This window comes from Psittacula echo (genome assembly GCF_963264785.1).
Source record: "Psittacula echo genome assembly, chromosome: 14".
Lineage (NCBI taxonomy): Eukaryota > Metazoa > Chordata > Aves > Psittaciformes > Psittacidae > Psittacula > Psittacula echo.
The window spans coordinates 13,016,748-13,034,628 of NC_137750.1; the positions used below are offsets into that span (position 1 = coordinate 13,016,748).

General features: G+C 49.3%; 1 protein-coding gene across 1 annotated transcript in view; it reads left to right on the top strand.

The window, feature by feature from the left end:
* Positions 1-17,881, top strand: part of MYO15B (myosin XVB) — a gene marked incomplete at its 3' end in the record, with an annotated part of 41,761 nt that extends 23,880 nt beyond the window's left edge. Inside the window, 31 exon segments of the mRNA XM_080629266.1 lie at positions 1,116-1,226; positions 1,406-1,500; positions 2,087-2,320; positions 2,796-2,892; positions 3,201-3,341; positions 3,636-3,825; positions 3,952-4,042; positions 4,544-4,766; positions 6,306-6,421; positions 6,924-6,983; positions 7,220-7,295; positions 7,796-7,914; positions 8,169-8,287; positions 8,709-8,850; positions 8,984-9,095; positions 9,417-9,577; positions 9,845-9,957; positions 10,060-10,123; positions 10,364-10,436; positions 10,800-10,876; positions 11,247-11,323; positions 11,880-12,010; positions 12,603-12,697; positions 13,688-13,765; positions 14,078-14,177; positions 14,298-14,446; positions 14,771-14,898; positions 15,875-16,008; positions 16,468-16,601; positions 17,453-17,593; positions 17,822-17,881. Coding sequence (XP_080485392.1) covers positions 1,116-1,226; positions 1,406-1,500; positions 2,087-2,320; positions 2,796-2,892; positions 3,201-3,341; positions 3,636-3,825; positions 3,952-4,042; positions 4,544-4,766; positions 6,306-6,421; positions 6,924-6,983; positions 7,220-7,295; positions 7,796-7,914; positions 8,169-8,287; positions 8,709-8,850; positions 8,984-9,095; positions 9,417-9,577; positions 9,845-9,957; positions 10,060-10,123; positions 10,364-10,436; positions 10,800-10,876; positions 11,247-11,323; positions 11,880-12,010; positions 12,603-12,697; positions 13,688-13,765; positions 14,078-14,177; positions 14,298-14,446; positions 14,771-14,898; positions 15,875-16,008; positions 16,468-16,601; positions 17,453-17,593; positions 17,822-17,881 — 3,641 coding nt within the window.

Consider the following 17,881-nt stretch of genomic DNA (forward strand, 5'->3'; position numbering starts at 1 on the left):
AATAGTCTTACATCCTGTATTCACCTTCTATTCACCTTGTGCATTCACAAAGTAGTTGCTGCCTTTCTCAGGGAAAGTTTTGATCTTCTTGCTTCCTTACAGGCTTTCCCATCATCTCTAGTTATTCCGTAAGTTAGTAAGTCTTGAACTCTACAGAGGTTCTGGTTTGTGTGTTTGGGTTCTTTACTTTTCCTCATTTCTGTGGTGCTAAGACTCAGGTGTTTTCAGTAGAATGGAGTCAAATACCAAGATATTAATAGCACTGAGAAATCTGCACGTGTATGAGCATAGCCAGTGATTTCAGGAAGATGGGCAATGTCCTGTTCTGATCATTACTGAGACTGGGACTGTTTTTGGCTATTGTAGAGGCTCTGAGGCATGACAAGCTCTGTTACAGATCACCAGCCTGAGGCCAGGTTGTCACTCGTAGCTACTTAGATCAATGAGGAATGTGAAGATCTCTCTGTGGCATTCTGGGCCACTCTCACTGGCAAGGACATCATGATTCAGTAGACCTGTGCTGTGTGCTGACTCACTCCTAAGACTAATCTCTATGCCCCTTCTTCAGCTGGCTTTGCCCTCAACAGGATTTCTGGTTTGTGGCCTCATGTTGGACTTGACTGCTGAGAGCAGAGGAATTCCTTTCTCACCACTGTTCCTTCACATGATACACAATGCAACCCAGGCCACAGCTTACTGTTCATTCATCCTTGCTACATGGTGCAAAGAGTCTGATATGGATGTGGCAGTCCCAGAGATATTTGCCCATCCCTCAAGAGAAACCCTTAGCTATAATCATACATAGGCAGGAGTTACTCACATACTTAGTCATGAAAGATGGTGGTGTCCTAAGCTAGGCTGCAGAGGCAGAGACTGCAAAGCTGCTATTGTAAAGTCTGGCAGGCCACATGTTTCTCTTTGGTTTCCTTTTTCCACCTGAGTTTTGATGTGTCCTGCTGTGTGTGAAGAGCTAAACCATTCAAATGTCCCAGTAGTTAGTGCATGGGGAGAGAACAAGAGGCACTCAGCCTATGTGATGTGCTCTGCAGGACTGATCAGGGCTTTCTCACCTGCTATTCCCCAAAAACACTGTGCTTATGGTCTTTTGCCTTGAGGCTTTTCTGGAGTGACTCAAACACCAGTTTACCAGCCCATGCCTTCCATGATGGGGATGCCAGCAGCCATGCCTATGATGCCAGCAGCTGCTGGGATTGCACCTATGCCAGGTAAAAATACAGTGTTTCAGTAACTGTACAGGGTAAGAGATGGAACGGTGGGTGTTGTAATGGGGCCTTGTGCATTCAAATGTCAGTCAGTGCACAGTGAACACAGCTCTGGGCTAATACTCAGCCACTGTGGGGAATGATTGCCTGTGGGCTTTTGCAGATGTGTGTGTCTTCCACAGCCATGGTTATGCCCCAGCCTGTGGTTCCATCTGTAGATCCCAATCAGTTGGCAGCACAACAGCAAGCCTTTATCAACCAGCAAGCAATGCTCATGGTGAGTGGAAGGGACTGCCTGGGAGAGGGCCAGAAATGGGGCAGGAAAATGCACTGGTGAATGTGCTGGGAAAAGGTTCACCATGCTCTCCTCCTGCCTTAGAGCTCTGTAGCACTCTGCTCATGTGCTGGGGTTAGCTATATAAAGTTGGGATGATTTAAGACTGAAAACTGAGAACCCCCCTTTTGACACTTTGTGTACCTGGGGACACTGAGGTACCATATGTGAGCAGGGACAAGAGCAGGCCTCTAGAAGCCTCAGCTGTAATTCCCATGTGTTTTTAAGGTGGGATTTGCTACAGATGCAGATCTGCAGTGTTCTGCTTTCTCTACAAAGCCTTGTGAGTGCATGGGAGTCCCAGGCTGCTCTCACTGATAGCTGAGTCTTTGGGGTGTTCTTAGGAACCCTGAGTACTTGGCTAGGTGGGAGCAGACTCCCTGGCCATGCCTTGTCCATAATACTGGGAAACTTGTGGTTGACTATGTAGATGTTCTGTGATTACCAGTGGAAGAATGGGACAGTCTGACTGATAGCTGGTGGTTTTGTGTAGCCTAGAGCTCATGGATGTTTTAATTCCTTCCTCCAGGCCCAGCAGATGACCCTTCAAGCCATGAGCATTTCCCAGCAGCAACAGCAGCAGTGGCAACAGTCTCTTGAGAAATCAAGGCCAAGAGTCTCAAGTTCACCACAAGCCCAAGCCCCAGCTCCAGCCTCAGCCCCAGTCCCAGCCACTTTCCCAAAACCTAAGAAGCCTCCCAGCAGCCAATATGCTGCTCCACCACCAAAGGCTCCAGAGCCACCAGCTAAGGCAGAAAAACCGGTATGAGAAACAAATAGTAGTGATGAAATTGGTTTGAATTTTATGATTTGTGTTTACTCTGCTTCCTTTCCAGTGTGGCAGTGGTTTGGCAGAGAGCAGAGCAGAGCTATGCTTACCTGTCATACTTCATACATACATACATACATCATGCCTTTCAAACTCTGCTTGCTGAGTCTTTAAGACACAGGATCAAACCTTGGTGGCCTTGGTTTGGCTGCAGTGTTGGCCAGTTAATTCCCAAAATTCATCACTCTAAGTTCTTTATCTTCCAGCAAGCTGTCTTGGGCCTCTAACATGCTCCTCTTTCTCTGGACTTAGTTGGTGATTTCTTGAGTCAGAGACTGATCTCTTGGGACAGTTCCAGATGGGGAGCTCTAGATCAGATCTTGCAAGGGAAGATCACCTCTGACCTTAAGAGCACTATGGAGGTATCTCCTGGCTACTGGTGACTAACCATGTTGTGAACTGATTGCAGGTTTATGACTACATGGAAGACCAGTTCTCCAGCAGTGAAGATGACGACTATCCTCGGGAAACCTTCCAGCAGAAAAGAGACTATTTTCAGAAAATGGGTGAGCATCTACCACTCCGGGAATTTTACTCATCCCTAGCATAACAAGGAATTCTTTTCTCCCTGTGCGGAACACAGCAGGAGCTGCTGGTGCTGAGTGCGGCAGGAGTTTTGCGTGCCTGCTCAGCTGGCTACAATTCAGATTGTGAGGTGCTGTGTGGCCAGTTTTCTAGAGGTTTTTGGGCTTGTGACTGCCACACCCCCCTTTGCCTCTAGGCGTCTGCTGACTGATGCAAAGGTGGGAACTATGCCATCAGTGCTAGGTTTTGACTGCAGGTTTAATTAACTCAAATCCCCCTTTCTATGTAGGAGAGCAACAGATCCGTGTGAAGAAAGTCAGTCCTTCCAAAACCTGGACCCCTCCAGCAAATCCCCAGCCAAAGCAGGAGGAGAAGGAAGAGGAGCAGGAGAAGAGGAAAGAAGAGAAGCCTGGCCCTAAAACAGAGGCAGGTAAGATGCTGCGCAGTGGAGACCCAAGCAAGCTGACAAGCAGGAACTTTCCAGGAGCATCAGGCCAGGATATAGCCAGGGGAGGAAAGGATCTGGCTCTTCTAGGAGTCTGCATCTTGACTGGAGAGGAGAAAGGCAAGGCCCTGAACTTTGAGAAGTGGGATCCCAAAGTTCCAAAGGATCAAGGCAGTTCAAGGCCAGCTTTCAGGTGTAAGAGAGGGAGCTTCAAATAAGATAAAGGCATTTTTCCTGTGTTTTTGCTGGTCTGTTGGCTAAAGCTGTTATCCCCAACAGCTTCTGCTCAACTTTTGCCACCTCCTGAGCCAAAGCCAAAAAACCAGACACCGAAAGTAAAGAAGGAGCCACCAGTAGTGAAGGCTTCTGGCCCCGAGTTGCGGCCTGCACCCAGCCGGGAGATCCGCAACATCATCAGAATGTACCAGAGCCGGCCAGCCCCCGAGCCCCAGCCTATCGAGCCTGTCAGGTGAGAGCAGGATCCACCCAGTGCACAGGAAGGAGATGAGTGGGATTATATCCCACTGCCACATGGCTCCATTGTGGCCCCAAACCCTCTGCAGCCCCTGTAACTGTCTTCCTCATTTCCTTCCAGGAAAGTATCTAAGCCATTTATGAAGAAGAACGACCCCAAAAATGAGGCTCTGGCCAAGCTGGGAATGATGAACCTCCCATCTCCCAAATCAGTGAGTTCTTTTCTCTCTGGGCACCTTAAGAGCTCAGCAGACAGAGTCTGTATATCCAGTCTCCAAAAAGCTGGGAGCTATCTGGTAGTGCAGCATCAGCCAGGTGATGTCTTCTTAGGTTATTAGAGAGCTGTGAGCTCTTACCGCAGTGCTGCCATCCTAAACTGGGTTTCAATCTGTAAAGTTGCTTGAGGTCATGAAGAAAAGGCTCCTGGAGCTACAAGTTCTACTGTGGTATGTTTAAAGCCTATCTGGAAGCAAGCATTAGCAAGCCCATTAATGTCTTTTCCCCTCCTTAACTGGAGGCTTTAATCTCAAATACTTGGTTCTCTGCACCTAGATTTGATTGATCTTCCTCTGTTTGTAGATGGTATGTTGATTTAAAGGTCCTGCTCACACAGATCTTGCTTCCAGGGTTGAACCGTTGCCTTAGAGATGATTTAGAAGGACAGCACAGTAATGCAGAGAATTGCTAGGTCACACGGTTTTGCTGTCTTGCAGCCATCCCCACTGCCACAAGAGAACAGACCACCTCCACCTCCCAAGCCCAAGCCTGGCTCAGCTTCCAGCTCTATCAAGGAAAAGCAGTTGCCTCTCCTCTCCGTCTTCAGCCAGGGGAGTACCCCACCAGGTTCCCAGGCCCCTCCTGCTCCCCCTCTTCCCCCACCATTGCCTTCTCCTCTCTTGCCTGAGAACCCAGCCTGGCAGGAATCCACAGGGAAGGGTGAGTATTGACGTCACCCAAGTGCCATTTGGTAGCAGGGAGGGAATGTGGTCGCAATCAGCCCAGTGGCCCAGCAGAGTCTCAGCACATGTTCTGTCATGGGGGAGCTGCCTGAAGACTGAGTGGGGTGTCTGAAATCAGGGACTATCATAGCTCCAGTCTGGCCCAGTAATCAGCATGGCACTTCCCAGCTCAAACTGCTCCCTCCCTTCCCTGCGCTGTGCAGGATATCAGGCACAGATGATGAAGCAGGGGCTGGGCTTCTCTGAAAAATGCAACTCAAACCAGAAAGGACCTTCAGGCTACAGCTGTATCAAGGTCCACTTCTCAGTATATTTTACTGCTTACCTGAAGGATAATTACTTTATCAAAGCTGCAATTCAACATATGAACTTTAGACTAGGGAGGATTTGGAATCTAGGTGTTGTTTTACCTTCTATAGCCTCTGGAGGGTCCTTACAGACAGGCTGAGGAATGAGGAAGTGTTCTGAGAGCAAATGAGAGTCTGGAAGGCCTTAGACATTGACCATAAAGTCACATGAAGAGTGTCTGGATACTGCCCACCTAAAAAATGGCATAGCTAATGCTTCTCAGCAGTGATTTGACAGTGTTATTCTGTCTTCGGTTTTGCCTCTGAATTTCAGTGGGAACCTGGAGCCATAATTAATTTTATATTTTGCTGCTATTTTGAATACATGTACCAATGTATTTCAAGCTGTTTAAAACTCTCATCAGCATCACATTTTATAACATGCAAGGAACAGTCAGCCAAACACATTACTGAAGAACTCCACCCTGCAGCAGTTTCCCTGGTATTAAAGACTTTCCCTGATTCATTCCTTGTCTGTTTTAGAAAATGTTTCTTTAGGAAGTCCTGTGAAAGTAAATCAACGTAACTGGATTAGCCTGAAAAATTCCTACATGCTTTTGAATAGGGATATAGAAGCAGCTGAACTGCTGCTGCATAGTAGTGCGATCTACTATGTTTCTTGGTTAGGATCTCTGAAGTTTTGAAAGTTGGAAGTGCTTAAATGAAGACATTCCTACCTCAGAAAGCAATGCCTTTGATTGTTTGCCTTCAAACTGAGCCTGTCTTTAACTGCTCTCCTTCAGAGAGAGAAAATCCACTGCAAGTCCTGGATGCCTTGAACCAGAACCTTAGAGTCTGCAAGCTCAGAGGAGAACTTTTATGTCCTTTTGAAACTTTTCACAGCCTTTTTATAATGACATAAAGTGAAACTTGCATCCTCAACCTTAAGCACAGGGGTAGTATTTTGCCTGGGATGCTCTTTGCTCTCTGTCTCTGGAGTATTTCTATTATAGACTGAACTTTGTGGCTTATACAGCAAGTATACATGCTATCAGAAATTCTGGTACTCACATGGTGTCTGTTTTGTGCATGCACTCACATTAGCTGATCACTGACCTTCAAGAGGGTTCCTACCAGTAATCCTCTTTCTCTTGGTATGTCTTTGGCAGGTGGAAGGGTGACCCTGTGGTCAGCAAATCCCATCTTCATGGCTCTTTCTTTTCACACAGACTCTACTGTAACAGTATCAGAAGATGATGGTATCAAGACCCAGTTGTACAAGCTCACTAGCAGTGTCAGCTTTTCCTATGTCAACCCAGCCTGGAAAATCTTCCTGCGCAAAGAGGTACAATTCCCTAGCTGAGGGCTGGCTATAGGGGGAGGAAACTGGTCCCACATCTGGTTAAAATAATTTTTTGTCACAGGCACCCAGTGTGACATAAGAGCACAGAGACAGGAGTCAGAAGCATGGGGATCTCATAGGGGATCTGGGTCCTGCTCTGCCTTACTGACTCTTGTGTCTTAGTTTCCCTACCTGTCCTTTTCTGCTTCTGCAAAGCACCAAGAAATCTACAGATAAAGTATACCTGTTGTTACCTGGTGTTTTCCTGTTAAAATAGTACAAATGGGTTTAAAATCAAGTATTGGAGAGTGAATTGAACTGACCAGGGTACATCCAAGGGTTTCACCACTTTATTACTGGTCCTCCACTCCTGGCCCTTCTGTTCACATTCAGCATCTCTTCCCTGCCTGTCCTTGGAGATGAACTTGCTTCTCTCTGGGAAGCTATTTCTGCAACATCTGTAAACATCAGTAACACCACTGTTGTCTGAATCCGCCTCTTGTAGGTGTTTTACCCCAAAGAAAACTTCAGTCACCCTTATTGTCTGAATCTGCTGTGTGAACAGGTATGTACTGGTGTGTGACTCAAGGCCTGTTGTCTCTCTGGTGTCAAAACACTCCATAGATACATTGCATATGTTGCTGTCGCTTCAGTATCTCTATTGGTTTTAGTACCTTCTCCAGGTCCATCCAGTCAAGCCCCTGTTCACTCCTATCTGAAACTGTTTAACAGCCTCAGATGCTCCAGGGCAATCAGATGTGGCCTTTTCAGTGGAAGCCTCTCTGTTTCCTTCCTTTGCAGATCATACGTGACACCTTCTCTGATTCCTGCTTTCGCATCTCCAAGGAAGAGAAGCGCAAGATGAAAGATCTGCTGAGTAATTAACAGCCCCATCATTCCTGTGCCTGTTCCAGCTTTTGGTTTGAAATGGGAAACTTCCCTCCAAGCCCCCTCAGGCAGAACTTAGGGCAGAGGAGAAATGTTTGTCATTGAAGCAAGAAAGCACATTTTTGTGTGCTGTGTAGTGCAGTGTAGGAATGTTTAATTCCAAATGGCCAGAAAATGGCCCTGACATTTCTCACAGCCAGCAAAACTTATTTCTGATGTGTTTATTGTGGGGAGAAGGAGCTGAGGCCCAAGGATGGGATTTTGAGTTGTCTCAAAACACAGTTGTCTTCTTTGACAGGAGCTTCATGGAGAAGGCGTGAGAAACTAGTAGTAGACTGATGATGTGTGCAAGCAATGTAGTAACCTTTCACCTCTGCATGTCGTTTGCTGTAATCACCGAGGGGGGGCTGGTGGGAATGAGTGCCTGGGCAGAGAGCGACTTAGCATCTCTGTCTTACTGAGAAAGTATCTGCTCTGTATCACTGATAGTGGAGTTCCAGGTTGGCAATGATGTCCAGTCCATTCAGGAGGATGGGATAAAGAAGAGGATTGTACTGGCTGCTCGGGATAACTGGGCTAACTATTTCTCCCGCCTTTTCCCAGTTCATGTGAGTTTTGATCTTCTCACCAGACCCTGGGCTTAGTTTAGCTGTGGGGCTCTAATTCACACAGGATCTCTTTCTGTCTTCCTGCATGGCCACACATCACTCATTCTTCTGGGCCTTCTGTACTTCGCTGGGTTTGACACCACTGTCATCCCAGGCCTTCCTTCGTGATACACGTGGCAGCATCTTCTTCCTCTGCTGCATCCTGTCCATGTGGGATGGAGCCTTTGATGCTATCTCCTGCATTTTCCTTACAGGGTGAAAATGGAAGTGATGTCCAGATCCTGGGTGTTTCTCACCGGGGCATACGGCTGCTGAAGGTGATGAAAGCAGCTGGCCATAATCCTGAGCACCTGAAGATTCTTTGCAGCTACTGGTGAGCAAAAGGGCACTGGTTGCTGCAGGATGATAATTTGTCACTTGTAGGATGCTTTCAGAGTGTTAGGGGGCAAACTGAACAGGTCAACTGAAAATTCCCTGTTTGTGCTGTACATTATAGGAATGTCCTAGGCCAGTTGTGACTCACTGACCCTCCTTCTAATGGCCTTTCCCTTTCCTTCCTACTTTTTGCTTTACTTACAATAAGTGAGTGCTGGGTGTGAGTCAGCTCCATGCCTGGAATACAGTGAAACAGTGAAAGCCAGGAGCAGCCTATGGTCCTATTTCAGTAATTCACTACTGGTGAAAGGCCACCCTTGGAGCATGCTGAGGCCTGTCTCCACTCTCAGCTCCCACCCCCATGATCTGCATCCCTAGCTCTGGCAGAAGGAGTCTGAACATGCTGGTTGTGTTCTCAGCTTTGCAGATGTGCTGTCAGTGGAACTGAAGGGCAGCAATGCCCTGGTGTTCTCTCTGAAGACAGAGCAGCTCTTCTTGCGCTCTCCAAAGGCTGCGTGCATCAAGGCCTTGGTGGAGCTCTTCATGCAGGAGCTGAGACAGGTGAGGGAGCAGCTGTGGTGCAGTAGGGAATTAAGGTGGTTTCCCAGATGGGCCTGACAGGGTCCCCGGGATGACATGGTCTGAGTCCTTCACATCCTGGGGATGAGATTTGACATCATTGCTTTTTCCCCAGGACACCAACTATGTCGTTGCTCTGCGCAGCTACATTGTGGATGACAAGAGCCTTCTTAGCTTCAGGAAGGGTGACCTCATTGAGTTACTGCCCATGCAAGGCGTGGAGCCAGGTGAGGGAGTTTGTCGAGATTGGCAGGAAAGGTGAGGACTGGGTTCAAGGGCCTGTTGAACCCATGGTGCTGAGAAGCTCTATGTGCTGCTGTCAAGTAAATCAGAGGAAGCAGACTGTTAAGGGCTGGCACAGTCAACCTTAGTTCTGCCATTCTCTAATCACAGCCCTCCTTGTCCCAGCTGCCATAGTTATGAGGAATGTTATCTTAGGCTGTGGGAAACCCTGGTCGGTCTGATGCTCTTCTTTGCCAGCAGAATACACTGCTTTTTTCTCTTTGTAGCTGCCGTGACTTCTGACTCTTCCTCCATTGCTTCTGCAGGCTGGCAGTTTGGCTCCACCGGCGGCCGCTGTGGTATTTTCCCTAACAGCCTAGTCCAATTGGCTGCAGCACCTGATTACCTCATCACCAGCATGAACAGACATGGAGGGCTGTGGAAGAGCACGAAGTCTTCCTCAGAGAGCAGGAACACCAGCAGGGAGGTGAGCTGTCCTTGGGGAACTTCTAGGGGATACAGCCGGGTGCTGGGGGAGGTGTCAGGTTTGGTCTGTGGTCCTGGTAGCATCTGACCTCGAAGCTTGGAGGGAAGACTACTTAATCCTTGCAGATGGAGACACTCAGATACTATTATAGTGGAAGGGGGAGGCACTAAACACAGACAAGGCCTTCCCAGTGTTGCAGGTGAGCAGAATATGCACTGCAATTCCTCCGCTGACTTCTTAGGGTGGATTTGGTGCCTGTCTCTGCAGAGTTCTGCTCCTAGCCTAACATCAGAACCTGACAGTATATTGTTAGTCGCTGCTGGTGATTGTTATACCATGCTTGACTTTGCCACAACCTACTTCCGAGAAGCTCAGTCCATGTGAGTAGGCTGTCATCCTCCCTGAACAGGTATACCTGTCTGACCCACCAAGCCACTTCTGCGGACATTTCTTGGATTACATGTTCGCTCTCCTCTGTCTAGGCAGGGACTGAAGGGGATGGCTGCTGAAAAGAAGAGTATAGCTGACCTGGTCCAGCACACCAAGGTGAGCCCAGTCTTTCCCCATGGCTACAGTCAGAATCCCAGCTCCAGCATTGCCTCTAGCTTTGTCCCCACAACAAAAGCACAGAGGGCAGATCCTTGGCTGCAGTCTCTGGAGAAGTGTAGGTGCCTCCTACTCTTGAGTCCTGCCTGCAACACACTGGGAGCTTGTGTCTTCATGAAGCCTGCAGCACAGCGCTGTGTGATCTGCCTCCCCAGTTTACCCTTGTATTCTGCCCTGCAGGTCCCAATCCAGGAATCTTTGCTCCAGTACTCTGATAGAGAGCTCAGTGAGCTTGCTGCAAAGAACTTCAAGAGTAAGTACCTCCCTAAGACACAACACTGGAGAGGCTGGAGCCAGGGTGGCCTTGATATGGGCCACACATAGGCATCATGGGGCCCAGAGTGGGGAAGGAAAAGTGTGAGAGGAGTGTCCGTCCTAAAGCATTTCTGCAGTTAGTAACTGCTGAAAGCATCCCGTCAAATGTGCTTTGCCTTGAGTGCAAAGTATCCAAGAACACACACTGCCTGGGCTGATGCCCCACCGACTTCACATGTCCAGTGCAAGCCCCAGAAAAGCCTGTGGAGGAGGAAAGCTTTCAGGGCATTTTCTAATCTACTACCTGCCCCATGGCAGGATCACCTCTGCTTAGACCTAAATGCCAGCCTTTGCCTTGCAGCTCTGATGCGGTTCATGGGAGATCAAGCAAAACTCAAGAACCAAAATGAGGTTGAATGCATCTATGAAATCCTTCAGGTTTGTGATCTTTCCTTGGGCAAGGCACTGAAGCAGCAGTGGGATTGAAGGGCCATGCTCGGAACGGAGAGAACAGGGAGAGCTGTAATGCAATCTCCTAAATGAGAAAGGGAGCTGAAACAGAGAGGCTGATTAAAAACCATGGGGCAGAGGGGTTGCAAGTAAATGGTTTCCCAGGATATCACTGTCTGGGATATCACAGCTGGGATCACAGCTTGCCTTTTCTTCTCTAGGCCTAAACAACACCAGAGACCAGAGGCTGCAAAGCCCAAGCTTTAAGCCAAATTGGCAGAGCTCTGAAGCTGAGAGATGAAGGGCACAGAGATGATCTGGGGCCTCTCTGATGCTGTCTTTTCCTCTCTGAATGCAGCTGTGCAAGGAAAAGGAGAGCTTGCATGATGAGGTCTACTGCCAGGCCATCAAACAGGTCACCCACAACCCTAACCAGTGAGTACAAGCACTGTCAGGAGGAGAACTGTCTGCCTTGCTTCATGGACACCAGGGCCGGGGGCAGGCTGCCCACTGCTGGAGTATGGTCTCCAGGTGCTCAGATGCTGGGGATTTGCTGAACACTCAGGAAATGCAGCCAGTCATCAGCTTTGGCACTTTCACTTCAGTGGAGATCTGTCCTTATATCTCTGGCTGCCAATATATCTGAGCACTGATAATTATTCCTGATAGCTCCTGGTAATGGTGCTGCTCAGAACCCTGATTTCCTTGTCAAAGTCCTTGGGAACTGATACAATAGTTAGGAAGTGGCTTGACCCCCACACCTCCCTGCAACAGGGCAGCAGTAGCATTAGAGCAGCCTTGACTGTTCCCTTTGTTTGCTGTTAGAATAACTGAGTCAATCACTTCCTCAGCATAAGGGAACTGACCAACAGCCACCACCTCATTTTCTGCCACCTGCCATAGGTGTTCAGAAGGGCTGAGGCTCACTTGGAGCCGCTTGGAGCAGGAACTGTCCTGTTCCAAGGTGCCCATAGATCTTTCTGTTCTGCAGGGAGAGCGTGCTGCGGGGTTGGTTGCTCCTAAACCTGCTAACTGGGTACTTCCTCCCTTCCAACATCCTGATGCCCTATGCCACCAAGTTTCTGCAGCTAGCCAGCAGCGATCCATCTAGCACACACCATGGTATGACTGTTTCTGTGTCCTGTAAAATAAATGTCTGTCCCCTTGTTACTAAGGCCAAGTGGTCAAGGAAAGAAAACAGGACCCAGGCAGGGACATAGTCCAATGAGAAAATCTTCCTTAGCCTCTTAGGCAGGAGACATGACTGAGGTACTGAGGAAGCTGAGCCTGCAGGCAAGAGTCTGCTTTGTATCTCTAGTCTTCCCATTGCATCTTCACCCAGGCAAGGTAGAATTGTGTCTCTGAGGCTTAGCTTAGCCCTGTGGCTTAGGCCGTTTGACACCTAGACCTTGGGGGAAAGCTGTGGTCTTCCAGAATCATCAGCTGGGAGGTGTCTGGATTGGAATCTTGCCAGAGAATAGGTTCTAGTTCTCCCATCCTGTCATTCTTCTGTACTCCTACTGCCCTGGAGGCTGTCTGGAGCTGGTCCCTCATGATTTGGATGTGTCCTGGCAGAGTGGAAGATGAGGTTGTCTCTTTGCTCTCATAGCAGCAGCCCTGAGTTAAATTCAACACAGGCAGGATAAGCCAGCACCACAGGAGACAATGCTTAATCCTCTGGTTCAGCACATGAAACTTTATCCTTTTCCTGCAGAAATAGCCAAGATCTGTCAGAGCAACCTGCGGAAAAATTTCATGTACGGGGGCCGTCGCCACCTTCCCTTCCCTGTGGAGATGGAGGCATTGCTGGTATTGAGGGGCAGAGAAGTGGGGTGCTGGGAAGAGAAGGAGGGCAAAGGCTTCCCACAAGAACCCCATGCAACACTCCCAGTGTGGGGAAGAGTGGCTAGAAAGCTGCTCGGTGGAAAAGGATGTGGAGGTGCTGATTGATGGAGCTGAACACGAGCAGCTTGTGCCCAGGCAGCCAGGAAGCCACCAGCATCCTGGCCTGGATCAGCACCAGTGTGGCAGCAGGGCCAGGGCAGGGATTATGCCCCTGTGCTGGGCACTGGTGAGGCTGCACCTCGAATCCTGTGTTCAGCTCTGGGCCCCTCACTGCAAGAGAGACATTGAGGGGCTGGAGCGGGGCCAGAGAAGGGAATGGAGCTGGTGCAGGGCCTGGAGCACAGTGTGATGGGGAAGGGCTGAGGGACCTGGGGGCTTCAGTCTGGAGAAGAGAAGGCTCAGGGGGGACCTGATGGCTCCCTACAAGTGCCTGAGAGGAGGATGGAGCCAGGAGGGGCTGGGCTCTGCTCCCAAGGAACAAGGGATGGGACAAGAGGAACCGGCCTCAAGCTGCCCCAGGGCAGGTTTAGATGGAGCTGAGGAACAATTCCTGCCCCAGAGGGTGCTCAGGCATTGGAACAGGCTGCCCAGGGCAGGGCTGCAGGCACCGTCCCTGCAAGTGTTCACACCCTGTGGAGACGAGGCCTCAGTGCCATGGGTTAGTGGTGGCCTTGGCAGTGCTGGGGAACGGTTGGACTGGATGAGCTTAAAGGGCTTTTCCAATCTGATTGTTTCTATGATTCCCAGGAGGTGCCATGGGCAGTTTTGCAGCAGTGGTTTGTGTTCCAAGAGAGGAAATAAAGTGTGTGTCTGTAAGGGGACTGGAAAGTGCAATGCCATAGAATAGGCAGGGATATGGGCAGTAGAAGGCTGAGATGAGGAGGAAGATAGAGAAACAATTGTGGGGCTGATGGGATCCTGCATGTCTTGCTGGCTAAAGACTGTCCTTTGCAGAAGGGGCGCAGTGCCCGCCGGCTGGTGATCCTGCTGCCTGGAGGTGTGGAATACGTCACCACGATCAAGACATTCACTGTGAGTTTTCTGCTTTGAATTTCTTTGTTGATCTGGGCTCTGAGCCACAGGAGGGAACTCCTTTATCTGTCAAAACCTTGGGCTTGGCCTGCGCTTCCCAAAGTGCTGTGATAGTTTCTTATTTGCTTCCTAAGAGTCCCTGGAGCTGCCTATCTCTGCAGGGCCTGCACAGTGCCTCATGCTGCTCACTTCTTTGTGCGGTGGCCAGAGCCATGCTGCTGCCCTCCAACAGGCCCAGTATGTCTAGCTGCTCTGGGGCTGCATTTGGCTTGCCCAGCCATGGGATTTTTTTTGCTTCTTTCATTGTTTCAGGTGGCCAAGGAGCTCTTGCAGGAGATCTGTGAGCAGATGGGGGCAGGTGAACAGGAAGAGATAGAGGAATTTGTTCTTTTTGCCAGCAGGAGTAACAACAGTAATCTCGGCAAGTAGAGACGAGCATCTGGCTTCTCTCTTACAGCAGTTTCTCTAACAGGGAGAACCCTGGCTATTGTTGCCACACCATGAGTGACCCTCTCTCTGTGTAAACATGTAGATAAAATGGTGAGGCCAATAAGATCGGAGGAGTATCTTCATGATTACCTGCTGGAGGACAGTTTGGTCACTGTGACTTTACGCAGGCTCCTCTGGAGGACACCTCTGCACTTTGAGAACAACATTTATACAGATGTCCATTACGGACAGGTAAGCAGCAAGACCAGTGTGTGCACCAGGAATTTTGGCTGATGTGTATGCTGTTTCTGGGAATGACCATTAACTGAAGCTCTGGATGCAAGGAAGGCAATGTGCCTGTAGCCCTAGCCTATGAGCTGCGCTGTTCCAGACAAGGATTGTGCAGTTCTGCATGCTCTTCCTGAGCGCAGAAAGCCTTTGCTTTTTTGTTACCAGCCTGAGCTGGATGTGCTGCCAGCAAGGCAGGATGTGGGTCTCTGCAGCCTAGCACTGCCCAGACCAGCCTATACCTTCTGGCAGGTTTAACAGAGGCCTCTCTTCTGTGCTGTCTCTCAGATGCAGTGGGATTACCTGAATGGGAGGATGCTTTTGAGCTGCAGTAAAGAAATGGAGATGCAGGTGGGCATTTTGGCAATGCTCCAGCACTGGGCCAAACCAGAGCAGCAGAACTCTGCTCTCTACAGGTATGTCTGTTGCAGGGTGGGTCTTTATCTGTAGTGGCTGTTGGCATAACAGGGGTTAGGAGTGGGTGCCTGAAAGTATTCTCTGGATAATTAAGGAATGGACAGTTCTGGAGAACATAAGCTACTAATTAATGTCACTTTAGTGACTGACTCCTGCCATTAGTCAGGGAAGTTTACCTCCTGCTCCCACTCTTAATGCTGACTGTCTCTTATGCACATTTCTTTTTGTGGCTGCTCCTGAGCTGAGGGTCATGAGGCTTCCATGGGCATTTCTTTTGATTGCCATGTGTTTGTAATATCAAGGAGGCAGTGCATGAGCTTATAGTTGGGATGAATGCTCCTTTGTTTTTTCTCACAAGTGCCAGAGTTACCAACCTGTGGCACCTGAAATCTGTAGTGAGCTGCCTAATGGGAATGAAAATGTCCCTGGGCACTGGAAAGTGTCTGTCCTGCAGTCCTGAGCTGTGTTTTCATGATCCTTCCTTCCTGTATCCTTAAGCACTTTGACTCGAAGTCAAGGTAATGTCTACACCAGATCTCCTTAGAGCACCAGCAGCAGGGGGTAATGGCATAACCCTGCTGGGCATGGGGACCTCTGCTCTCTGTAGTGCTTTGGATGCACAGGAGTGAGATAGGGCTTGAGTAAGGTGGTGTTCAGCTGAGATTGCCTAAGAAACACCTGTGGTGTTATTCTATGCTGCAGTCCTTGCTTGAAGAGCTCCTGTCGATTCCAGAAAGGAAGGATTTGTTTCCTAGTGCATAGCTGCCTGCTCTGTGGGAAGTGCTGGTCTCACCGTCTCTGATGTTTCCTTATGTGTTATCCAATGCTGTTGTGCTCCTCCCCTCTCCCTCCACCCATGCCCCCAGCCATGCAATTGAAAATCTTTCCCACATCCCATTCCTCTCCTTAATCCCCCTGGTGATCCTTCCATTTTAGCTGGGCAGGGGATGAATTACTATCTGCTTGCTGGCACAGGGAAGAGCTGAAGGAGTACACACCACAGACCCTGCAGTCCTACATCAGTCCGGAGGTTCTGCAAAGCCAAGTTGACAGGCTGCTGAGAACCAGGCAGCCCCTCCCGCCAGTGGATGCAAAAATCCAGTTCATAGGTGAGGAGATACCCAGGTCTGGTTGAGATCTTGATATAAGCTGCTCTGAATACACTTTTGGGACAGCTCATGACGTTGGCGAGGATCTTTGAAGCCTGGAATGGACTGTGACAGCTTCCCCCTGCAGACAAGCACTTGTTCCCAAGGATGGTGCTCACAGTTAGAAGCTCCACTTCTTGTAGATTTGTCTGCAATAGATTTTAGAGCTCTGTACAAATTGTGTTTTAATTAATATTTTGGCTGCGTATCTGTTTTCTAGGAGGGAAAGAACAGGACATGCTTGCAGGCTGTTGATAATTGAGTATCAGCAGCTGAGGGGAAGGGAGGGAGAAGTTGTCAATCTCACTTTTTAATGCAGAAATGCTTGGGAACATATGCAGCTTTTGATCACCTAAGGTTAGTGCAGTGGATTGCTGCCTAGAAGCTGCTGCCTGAAAGCCACTTACTGCTTTCTTACAGAACATGTGATGAAATTGCCTTTCTTTGGCTACACCATCTACTTTGTCGAGAGAGTCAGCGATGACACAATCTCCGTGCCCTGTTTCTTTGGCGTGAATAAAGAGGAGATCATTGTGGTAGACCAGACCAGCCAGGTATGCTAGACAATTCCTCCACAGAGTCCAGACCCCTGATGTCTGTCAGATGTTAACTTTGACTTTTAGAAGAACTTGTGGAGGGAGAGACTGTATTTACCTGTATCACAGCCACACTAACAGCCCTAGCCCAAAATGAGTAATGAAAGGTGGAACAGTTACTAATGCCATGTGCTCTTTTGTAAGTACAGTGATCATAGAATCCCAGACTGGTTTGTGTTGGAAGGGACCTTAAAGCTCCTCCAGCTCCAACCCCTGCCACGGGCAGGGACCCCTTCCACTGGAGCAGCTTGCTCCAAGCCCCTGTGTCCAACCTGGCCTTGAACACTGCCAGGGATGGGGCAGCCACAGCTTCTCTGGGCACTCTGGGCCAGTGCCTCAGCACCCTCACAGGGAAGAGCTTCTGCCTAAGAGCTCATCTCAGTCTCCCCTCGGGCAGGTTCAAGCCATTCCCCTTGGCTTGTCCCTACAGGCCCTTGTCCAAAGCCCCTCTCCAGGTTTCTTGTAGCCCCTTTAGGCACTGGAGCTGCTCTAAGGTCTCCCCTTCAGGAGCCTTCTCTTCTCCAGGCTGCCCCAGCCCAGCTCTCTCAGCCTGGCTCCAGAGCAGAGCTGCTCCAGCCCTCAGAACACCTCTGTGGCCTCCTTATGCTGGGAGCCCAGAGCAAAATCCACAGTAAAATCAAGTGTAGGTCCCATTCCTGCTTGTCCCAGTCTTGCACGAATGCTCTCTGCTCCAGTCCTCGGCTCATCATCCAGTAGGCTCTTGAGGTGAATCCTCCTTAGAGAGAATCAGATGGTTTTATTTGTAAGGACTGACCCAAGGGTGCGCTGTGGCTTTTCTTCACACCCAGGCAGTTTCCTTCGTCATTCCGCTGAAAGAGCTGCAGAATATGCGAACTCTGCGGCCTCTCTCCAATGGTGGGCTTCCTGGCTTAGAACTGAACTATGGCTCGGCTGCTAGCCCCAAGACTATGTGGCTTGAACTGTCACAGGTGAGATCACCCTGGATCCCATAGCAACTCAGAAATAGCCCTCACTGTCCAGCTAAGCCTTTTCTGTCCCAGAGGTGGAAGGGGCACTGCATTTCCCAAGCCCCAAAATGCAGCTTTGCCCAAGCATGTACCTGATGTTTACTTACAGAAAGTGATTTATGGGAATACTTAATTATGAGAAGCAGACATTTCTGGGGTAATGACTGACACTGATTTGTGTTTTGACAGGCTAAAGAAATGTATCACACAATTGTTGTCATCCTGGATAAAACAGAGTTGCATCACTAA